The 10,803-nt window shown below is 48.6% G+C and overlaps 1 protein-coding gene and 1 non-coding gene across 2 annotated transcripts in view; both read left to right on the forward strand.

Moving 5' to 3' along the window:
- The window catches only part of TMEM167B (transmembrane protein 167B), a 3,923-nt gene extending 2,068 nt beyond the window's left edge, over window positions 1-1,855 (forward strand). The window contains exons 2-3 of the mRNA XM_032799645.2: window positions 48-179; window positions 521-1,855. Of these exons, the coding sequence (XP_032655536.1) occupies window positions 48-179; window positions 521-603 (215 nt within the window). The 3' untranslated portion in view covers window positions 604-1,855. The remainder of the gene's footprint in view (window positions 1-47; window positions 180-520) is intronic.
- Window positions 1,856-4,791: 2,936 nt separating this feature from the next.
- LOC116836195 (small Cajal body-specific RNA 2) lies at window positions 4,792-5,158 on the forward strand. Its single transcript, XR_004376398.1, has one exon.
- Window positions 5,159-10,803: the final 5,645 nt, after the last annotated feature.

Below are 10,803 nucleotides of genomic sequence, written 5' to 3' on the forward strand. Positions count from 1 at the left end.
CCCGGGCCCGCTGCAGCCGGTGACGCTCCGCTTCCCGTGCCTTGCAGCCTACTCGCTGGACGGGGTGCTGGTGTTCGGCCTGCTTTTCGTCTGCACCTGCGCCTATTTCCGGAAGGTGCCGCGGCTCAAGGCCTGGCTGCTGTCGGAGAAGCGCGGGGTCTGGGGCGTGTTCTACAAAGGTAAGGCGGGGGCTGGGCCGGCAGGGGCGCAGGCAGGAACTCCGGAGGTCCTAGCGTTGCAAAGCTCCACACACGGAGGGCGCCAGGCTATCTGCTGTGGGAAACCCCTGGGCAGGTGAGAGCAAGGCATGGGAGCCAAGACACCTGGGGCCTGCTCCTGGGTTTGCTCCTGATTCACTGTAACTTTTTTGTTAGGAGATGGCAGCTGTTTAACCTTTCAGTCTCTAAACCATCAGTAAAATGCGTCTGACAGTTACCTACATGTAGGTGTAGTGAGCTTTAGTGAGTGTCATCCTGAGATGTGTGCTGGAGATGCTACGTATCTTCATTTTGTCTTTCAGCTGCAGTGATCGGAACCAGACTTCATGCAGCGGTGGCTATATCCTGCATTGTGATGGCTTTTTATGTTCTGTTCATAAAATGAATATCCAGGCTTCAGACACACACATCTGTTTGGGAGAAGTTGCTGAAAAGGAGATCTTACCTGAGGCGGAGAGAGGCCAGTGGAATGGACAGAGCCCAGTTTGGCGATGCCAAGAGGAAATTCCCCCATTACTAAGCCTTTTCCAAACCAAGAGTGTGACCCTCTGCTCTTCACAATGGCTCCAAGTTCTCTATGCTTTCAGCATAGTGAGAAGATGTTCTTTTATCTTCCTATCCCTTTATAAAGTAATTAGCAAAGATCACTTTATGTATGTATACAGATGAAATCCTCTTTCCTATAACATTACACAGTCTGTTTAAGGAAAACCTCATGTTGTTTCATGATTAATTGCTTGGGCCTACCAAAATGGATACAATTTTCGGTTTGACAGAAGATAGATAGGAACAGGTTGCATTTAAGCTATTTTAGAGACAATATCATTAAGTTCCAATAAGTGTAGTAAGAACAGCAGGGGGGTGGAGATAAGTTGACCGTAATGACACTCTTGTGTTAGAGCTACGTATTTTGGGGCCTAAGACTAGGGAGATGATATCCTAAAAGCACAGACCTCAACTGAAACTTCTCAATCAGTAACAAAATGAAACTCATCTAACGTGGTTCTGAAGACTACCTTCTATATTCATGTAAGAAGGTTTTCCAAGCAGAAAGTAGATCTGGATTGCAATAGGCAGCAAATCACTGTTCAGTGATAGCAGTGTGTCATTGGTGTAAATGCAGCATGAGCTACATGTGTCTAGAAGACTGCTTGCTCTCTGGGACCCTGACATACTGTACAAATCATCCTTGTCCTTGAACGATGTCCTGGATGAAAGTGGTTTAGAAGCCAACACAAGCTTCGATATTTATACTAAGGAGGGAGTAGGTGGGGAGGGGGTGGGAACACTATGTAACTAAACTTGATAGTAAAGATAACATCTAAGCCACATTTTAACATCACAGCTTGTACATTTGGAAAGTGCATAGATAGTTAAAGACAAATGCCTCCTATACTGATGTTATTCTGTATTTTATTTCCATCTCCAATGGGCCTGTATTCTCAATTTGTTTTTCACCTCCCTGAGCTGTTCTCTCCAGCTTCTGCACACCCAGATTGAAATGTAGGAATCAATCCCCTACAGTAGTTGCAGTGAAGGGATCACTCAACTACTTTTTTGTAGCTTAGTTTTTTAAAATTCTCCATTGTTTATAAAATCCTGAATAAAAAACTTGCCAATAAAATGTCTTTTCCCTACTGACTTTGTCCATTTTCTTTTGGCAAAGGCTGAGGTATTCCCTTCCCAGCCTCACTTTGCCTTTCTAGTAGCCAGCAGCCATTGGAGTCAATGGGAGTCTTTCCATTGACTTGCATTGGCTTTGGATCAGGTCTCAGTAGAATACAGAATTTTTTTGTGTGCTACCTTATTTGTGCGCCTGTTACACTAGGGTTGGCAGGGATGTGAATGAGTCTGGTTAACCATGTGCTACCAAGAGCTTGGAGGGCAGCTCAGGGATTTGATGTCGCAAACTGTTACCTATCTGTTTAGTTTCTTGTTTCCAGAGCAGTGGAGTTCTAGAACTACTTAGAATGCAGATGGCATTTTTAGCTATGTTTATCACCTTCTTTTAAGCCTGGTGATCCCCTTAAAGGCAGCTGTTCAATTAATGTACACATCAGTTAATGGGACAGCACTTCCCTGTGAAACATTTTCCAAGTGTGTGATGCTGAACAGATCCTGGGGATTACATTGAATGAAAAGCTGGATATGAGCCAGCAGTGTGACCTTGTTGCCAAGAAGGATAACGGCATATTGGGCTGTATAAGTAGGAGCATTGCCAGATCAAGGGATGTGATTATTCCCCTCTGTTTGTCACTGGTGAGGCCACATCCAGGTTTGGACCCCCCACAACAGAAAAGATGTGGACAAATTGGATGGAGTCCAGTGGAGGGCAGTAACTCAGCCAGAAGTTAGGGGATATTTCAGGAGTGGGGGAGGTTCTGTGGCCTGCAGTGTGCAGGAAGTCAGACTAGATGATCATGATGGTCCCTTCTGACCTTAAATTCTATGAAATGATCAGGGGGCTAGGGCACATGACTTATGAGGAGAGGCTGAGAGAACTGGGCTTGTTTAGTCTGCAGAAGAGAAGAGTAAGGGGGGATTTGATAGCAGCCTTCAACTACCTGAAGTGGGGTTCCAAAGAGGATGGAGCTCAGCTGTTCTCAGTGGTAGCAATGGTGTCAAGTTGCAGTGGGGGAGGTCTAGATTGGCTATTAGGAAACACTATTTCACTAGGAGGGTGGTGAAACACTGGAATGGGTTACCTAGGGAGGTGGTGGAATCTCCATCCTTAGAGGTTTTTAAGACTCGGCTTGAGAAAGTCCTGGCTGAGGTAATTTAGTTGGGGATTGGTCCTGCCTTGAGCAGGGGATTGGACTAGATGACCTCCTGAGGTCTCTTCCACCCCTAATCATCTATGATTCTATGATGGGAATTCAGTGTAGCTCCCATGAAAACTTGTGTGGATGGAACCCAGCATGTGAGCTTCTTAACCCTCTTTTTCCACAATAGCCATTAGGAAAGTCCAGTTGAAATAGGGACTTTTGTGCATGGCTGCTGTTCTTGGAGGTCTGGGCATGGATTCAGATGTGTTAGGGGGAGGGTATCAGACATTTAAGTTAGTGTTCTGAGGGACTGTGAATACTCAAGATGGTGTAAAATCCACAGTAAGTTCTTCTAGGGCCCCCATCTGGGCACCTCATAATCTTTAATGTTTATCCTCACTCCTCCTATGAAGGGGGGCGGTATGATTCCCATTGTACAGAGGGAGACCTAAGGCACAGTGTGACTAAATCACTAGCCCAGGGTCACACAAGAAGTCTATGGTAGAACAGGGATTTCAGCCTGAGTCTTCGAAGTTGTATGCTAGCACCTTGTCTTCTGTGCCACCTTCCTCTCACTTGGCCCCTTTCTGCTTCTCTGATTTTTCTCCTTGGTGAATGAATGTGGAAGTTTCAGCCATCACCTAAACTGACCCCGTTGTAGCAGAGCCTGGAAAACACATCCCCTCTCTATAGTTTGGTTACTGGCTTTATGGAGCGTGTGCTAGCCTTGTAGGTATGGCAGAGGGCACTGCAGGACAGAATTTGGGAGTGGGCTGACTATGCAGTTGACCAGATGCAGGAATTTCGTTCAACAAAGGCCAGCAGAATATCTAGACTGACCTCCTCTAGCACCCACACACTAAACCCAGCAACCAATATTAGACCCAAGTATTACAGCCCACAGGAGTCAAATTATGTCCCTTCTATACTAACAAAACAAACGTGTTCCCAGACCCTGCTACATCATGGAAGTGAGTTAGCATGTTATAGCAGTGTGTTCTGGCCTGCACAGATGGAGTGACTGGTGTTACTGAATTGTGGTAGACTGAGGCTGAGCATGCCTGTGTCTGGTGTGATCTACTATGCACAAACAAAACCAGAAATCACACAAGCTCTGAAAGCTATGAACCACGTAAACTCGGTGGTCAGAATACATTTATCAAACTATAATGCAAATCACAGAAAAATATATAGAGAAAAAATCTCCTCCCTGCATGGAAAATAATTGAGTATTTAGAGCCTGAGAACTGATAGTGACTTTCCCTGGCCTTCCTGCATATGCTCAGATCTACCTCACATTTGTATTTGTGCAGCTTAAGTTTTCTGTCCGGATCTCTAAAACAAGACAATTTCATACTATGGAGCTGCCCCAGCCACTGTGGACTGTACCCATTTTCTGGTTTGGGACTGATGCTAGCAGGTGTTTAAGGTCCCTCCTGGATCTGCAGAAGAATTCTGTGGGTGAGACAATGGGATGTTTAAGTCTCATAGTGTGTTAACATCTCCCCTCAGGAAAACACACATGTTTTCAGCTAATCCTTGTTTCTAAGTTATGTTAAAATAATGTTGTTGGCTGGAGATGCGGAGATGTCCCGATTCCAGCTCACCCGTCCCTGGTCCTGTCTGGGGGCAAAGGGAGCTGGACGTGAAAAGCAGCGGTCCAGGCAGGAGGGTTGCGTGGAATCCTCCCGGCCGAAGAGGGCGCCCGAGGGGCCACGGCCCGTCTGGGGAGAGCTCTATGGAGGCAGCTGGTGCTCCCATGATGCAGTGCGGCCCCAGGCTGTATAAAAGGGAGCGGTTGTGCGCGAGGAGCCCTGCAGGGGAGCGGATGGGGAGTGAATGAGCGTGCGGGGGATGAGTGTGCACCTGAGCGTGCGTGGGGGTGTGTGCGCGGGGGCGGCGTGCGTGTGCAGGGGGGGGTGCGGAGCATGTGGCCCTGCTGGAATCCCGCCTACACGTTGATCTTATTCGATCGGGCCGGGGGCGGCCGCCCGGCCCGAGATGAGAAGACCCCTCCCGCGAAGCCCGCGGGCGCTGTGCGGGGCAGAGTTGGAGGCCGCAGCCGGCACGTCCGGCGCTCAGAGATGATGAGTCGATCAGATAGATGAGGCCGCGGGGCGGGTCCGCGCTGGCCCGAGCCCCCGGCCCATGAGTATCGAGGCGATTCTGATCTGAGCCCGGCGGCGCGGGGCCTGCCTGGGGCAGGGGGCGGCCGAGTCCTTCGGGGGAGGTGTGTGTGTCGGGGGGCAGGGGGTGTTTCCGGGCAGCGCAGCGCTGGCTCTCAGGGCGCGGAACAAGTGCTGCAGAGCAGCCGCTGGTAGCTTTGTTCACGCGGTCGCCCCAGAGTCGTAACTCCCCTTCCAGCCGCCCGCGGGAGGCCCACGAGGAGCGGGGTTGCCTGGGGCTTCCTTGTGCTACAGGCGGGGAGACTCTGATCAACCCGCCTGGGCCCACGAGCAGCCGACTGCAATGAGCCGCCCGGGCCACTGTGTTCCCCGGGAAGCGTTGTGCCCTGGAGCCCTGCGGTGTCTGGCCAGCAGCCCCAGCTAGGCTTGGGGCTCCATCTGTCCCTGGAACACATGGCCCTTCATTCCTCCCTAAGGAATGCATGCGGCTCTGGGGGCTTCCTGCTGGGCGACGGGTTTGGAGGGGATGGGGGTCAAGCTCATAATAAATAAATTTAAAATTCTTGTAAGTGGGCATTTAAAATGTGGTGGTGTTGCCCAGGGTGGCTGGGGGCAGCCTATTGTTATCCTGCCCCGTTGGCCAGAGGGTGATTTACCTGCGTGGCTCTGGTATTTAGCTAGACTTCAGCAGTGCCTCTAGACACGCTGCTTTGCCAGTAACAGGACCATGCGTGGTTGTGCTCTGCACTCACAATGCTGGGGGGGGGGGTGTCAAGTAGGCTCAACATGCAGCATACAGATCTGGCCCCTTATTTTAGTGCTGTGAAGGGAACTGAGCTTTCAAAATCTGAGCCACACTGTGGTACCCTCCACTCCTTAAAATCCTCCTTGTAATCTCTGATGTTCAGCTCCCCAAATTGCATGCAGGCTGGAGTAGCTTAATATTCTCCAGAAGAAAATAAATGATCCTGATCCTTGGCTAATGGTTGACTGTAATGCAGGGGGAGATGGTCTTTGCTCAAAGCTCCTACAAGAGTTTATAGCTCTCAGTATTAAAACCACTTCAAGGGCTCAAGCCTTTGGTTATTTTTGCTGCACTTCTGGCCCTCCCAGGGCAATTGCTGAGAGTAGGTGTTTGTTTTGGCACCCAAGGCCATCTTGCTTGGCATGTGTGCCCTGGGGTGACGGGTTGGTAGCGTGGGTGTGTTGTGTGAACTCCCAGCTCTGGGAGTGCAGTACCCTGGTGATCTGAAGAGTAGCTCAGGAGTATCCTGGGGACACTTGCTTTGCACAGCCTAGTGCAAATAGCTTGACGGCAATGGGGGTGATCTTACAGCAGATGTGGGGAGCCGGGCTGAAATGGGTGTGAGAGCAAGCTGGTTTCAGGCAGGATGGAGAAACAAAGCAATGCCCCTTGACAGAGGTTCTCTGTCAATGGCTTATTCCCCCCTGACCTCCATCACTAAAACATAATGGTGTTAAAGGGGCACTGAAATCTAGCTCAGCTATCCCTCACAGAGTGTGCTTTCAGCGGCCTCTCTGAACCCCTCTGGCACTGTCTGCTTCATTGGCAAGACACTAGGACAGGGGTCGGCAACCTTTCAGAAGTGGTGTGCCAAGTCTTCATTTATTCACTCTAATTTAAGGTTCCGCGTGCCAGTAATACATTTTTAGAAGGTCTCTTTCTATAAGTCTATAATATATAACTAAATTATTGTTGTATGTAAAATAAATAAGGTTTTTGAAATGTTTAAGAAGCTTCATTTAAAATTAAATTAAAATGTAGAGCACCCTGGACTGGTGGCCAGGAGCCAGGAAGTGTGAGTGCCACTGAAAATCAGCTCGCGTGCCGCAGGTTGCCTACCCTTGTCCTAGGAAGTGTCATTCTGACCCCGCATACCATGGGGCCTGGTCCTATGAACCCATCCCCAGGGCTGCAGCCCTTATGCAGATGAGTGAGCATGTTCTCTTCAATGAGACTCTGTGTAAGAGCTGATGAGTCTGATTGGCTGTAGTAATACATTAGTCACCCCCATACAAGGAAGTGAAGTAGCCTCTTGATGGCCTCTCATGGGGAGAGCTTCACTGCTCCAGGAAAAGCAAGTCATGAAGGTTCAGATCCACAAAGGGACTTTGAGGGGCTCAGGCTGGCATTCAGGTTCCTACATCCCAGTTTTCAGCTCACTGTAATCCACAGAACTCTCACTGAGCCTGAACATGGTGCCCTGCTTGGTTTTCAGGATGCAGGTCCTGGGTGCCTCTTGCTGCTTCCCTTTAGGGGGTGGATGCCTGTCTCCTGCCTAAGTCCTAAAGGAATTCAGCTGCCCATCTTGCCTGCTAGGATCAAGGGATACTGTGATGTTGGTTTCTCTCAATCCCTCTTCTTGAAACTGGTCCACTGTGGCTGAATTATGAAAATTGTGTTGGGCTAGAGAGACTGACTCTAGCTCAGGGACAGCCAAGGTCCAGTCCCCATGCACCACTCACATTATCCGAAGTGCAGTGGCTTCAGAGATTGAAGGTGACCCACAGCAGAATGTCCAGGAGTTTGGGCAAGCTCCTGAGGTGGGAGACCCCTGTTCCAATTCTTCCCCCCAGCAGAGGGGAGTTCTGGGACAAACCCACAAATTGATTTCTGCTGAGGTCTGGCCTACATTTTGGGTTGACATCGCTATGGTGCTCACAGTTGTGCAAACCCCACACTCCAGTGCTCTTTCTGTGCCATGCTTGCCCACGGGGTAGCCACAGCAAGGTGAATGGAAGAAAGTGTCCATCAACCTAGCTCCTGGGCTTGGGGACATGCTAGTCCCTGTAGCATAGAGGTGCCTTAGCCCTGCCTGGAGTTGGAGGTTAATGTGGCACTGAAGTGAATTGGGGGTCATGAGGTTCACACCTTTGGCTGCTGTAATGTTTGGCTGAAGCCATGATTCTGGAAGGCTGGTTAGCTGCCCATCCATCCGGCCACCATCCTCTTCTATTGCCAAGAGAGGAACTTTTAATGGAAACTCTAGAGTTCTTCAAACCAGTTCTTCAAGTCTAGAGAGGTTGTGGAATCTCCATCTCTGGAGATATTTAAGAGTAGGTTAGATAAATGTCTATCAGGGATGGTCTAGACAGTATTTGGTCCTGCCATGAAGGCAGGGGACTGGACTAAAGAAGAGATTTCAGACAAAATAAAAAGAGCGTAAGTTGAGATCAATCCAACTCTAATTCAACATATGGCCTGACCCTGGAGCTGTGACCTCGTGTCATGTAAGCCACTGATCTGCACAGGCGTTTTGCATCCAGATAAAGATCTATTAAATTGCATCAGTGTAAACCCCCACTACAGAGCGCATTTAATCTGCATTATTTAAGCACGAGGAATATAATTAACCGTGGTTTAAAATCAATCACATTAGGCAGCATGTGCAACTGATGTCAACGAAGTTCCATGCTGTCATCAGCTAGTCAAGCTTATCTGATACAGACCAGCGCACTGGTCCCAAGCTTGGCATAAGAAGCGGGGAGAAGGACTCCTTAAGCTGCCGGCATACGAGGCACAGGTGGGTTTCGAGCCCCAAGGCGGGAATGTGAGGGGGTGTACACAGGCCGAATCCTGGAAGACATTGCCACCAGCAGAAGTAGCACATCCCAGCCTGAGGCACACATAACGTTACCCATGCGCAACCATTGTAAGGAAAGGAAATCAACTCTCAAACCGGGCAAGCCAAGGTGAACCGCTGGCACAGGAAGAGAAACCAAACAAAATCACTTTTTTTAAAAGCATATTGGGGAAGCGGATTCCGCATATATAATCCCAACAGAGCGCATCAGGAACGCCAGCGTGGACACCCATGGTTCCACATCAAGACCTGTCTCGGCAAAGTGCAGCCCAGCTGCCTTTAACAAGGTGGTGAAAGAACTCATCAGGATAGGGCAAAGGGAATCTGCCCACATTAGGATTAACCTGGCCTAAATAGAGAATTAGCCCTGAAGGGCAGCAATACAGACCCCAGAACAACTCTACCCGAATTTCTTCATTCCAGGAAAAATCCCCATCCTTTAAAAAATCTTGCAATTCTTGGCCTAACTCTTGTGACAGCAAAGTTCCATAGGCTAAGTAATCTATTTGGAAAAAAATTCATGTATTACAGGAAAATTGCCGCCTTTTCAAAGTTATTCGAATCCCAATCTTCTAATGAATAAAGGCCGCCCACGCACCCAGTGGTGCTGTCTTGTTCAGGCGCCACTACGCGGAAAAGCAGCCCTCCTTAGAGCCTGATCATTCGGAAAGCCAAAGTATATAAAAGGCGTCTGCATTGTTCCCACTCGGCCCTACAGGCCCTTTATTTGGGGGTGGGCGTACTGGCAACAAGGGACCCCCCAGAGATTAAAGACTAACCTGGAGCCTGATGGAGCCACGCGAGGAGGGTGGCATAACGATCTGGCTGTGACGTTATTGATATAAGGGAACCAAACAGGAACAGGGTGCAACAAGGTTTGTATCACATTATTAAAGGGTCATATAAAGAGTGATCTAAGACCAGGTTACGGTTACATGTTATGAATACGCTGCTGTATTCTGTACATTTCGGTAGTGAAGGTTATGAATATGGCTGTAGTATGCTGATTTCAAACTTGTTCTGTTACGAAAAAAAGTCCCAGACAGAGCTGGTGTCAGCTCGCTAGCCTCTTATGGCCCATTAAAAGAACATAAACTAACAAGACCCATCGAAGAAGCGGATAAGCCCGTACTCACTGAAAGTGTGGGCAGAAATGCCCATGATGACTGCAAACTCCATTTCTGTATACTTTCACCACAAGAGAACAACAGGAGTGTTCTACAACACCTGGAAAAGTACTAATAAGGCCAAAGGCCATCGCATTGTGTTCTTCAATTCTGCTTCGTACTCGAGGACTTTGCTAACAAGCTGAAGCTCTACAAACACAACAGGGACCTGAATGACCCAGCGCCAGCGGGGGATCGTCTCCAGAAGACACAATTTGAAACCTCCAGTTACTCATCACTGACAGCCTGAACTAAGGAACTTTGCCATTACTAGTAATGTAAATGAAATCCATTTAACCAGACTTCTAAGCTCTCACTTTATCTTCTCTTTCATAGAAAACCTTTAGATTGTAGATTCTAAAAAGGACTGCAACAGCGTAATTTGGGTAAGAAACTAGGTTGGATAGGGGAAGGAAAACCCCTTACAACCCTACTAAATACAAGCACCTGAGTCTGAAACCCACCGATCTGGATTCCACTCGTGAGGGTACCCCTGTCCCATTTACCGCCGCTGCTCCTAACATGATTGTTAACCATTAGATGAGCAGGAAGTACCTCACTGCTCCCCTACTATACTTTGACTCCACCACGTACACTATCCAATTGGGAACATACAGAACTGATGTACAAAATGCAACCATACCAAATAACCACGGGCCCCCAATACCTGGGTTGCCCCGATGACTAATGAACGTGACAATGCCAAACTCTGTTAACTCTATATTTAAATAATTCTCTAAATAAAAAGTCGACCTGAATCTGGGGCTGTGGTCTTTGGGTCGAGCAAGATTACCTTCTTTTATGGGTGTTGTGGTCATAACCATTCATACCCAGGAGTGTGGGACGGTGGTGATACTGGAGACTGGAGTCTAAGAAATGCTAATGGGTGACTATGCGTTACCAAAGGGTGACACGAGTCTTTT

This window comes from Chelonoidis abingdonii, chromosome 4 (assembly GCF_003597395.2).
Source record: "Chelonoidis abingdonii isolate Lonesome George chromosome 4, CheloAbing_2.0, whole genome shotgun sequence".
Classification (NCBI taxonomy): Eukaryota; Metazoa; Chordata; order Testudines; family Testudinidae; genus Chelonoidis; species Chelonoidis abingdonii.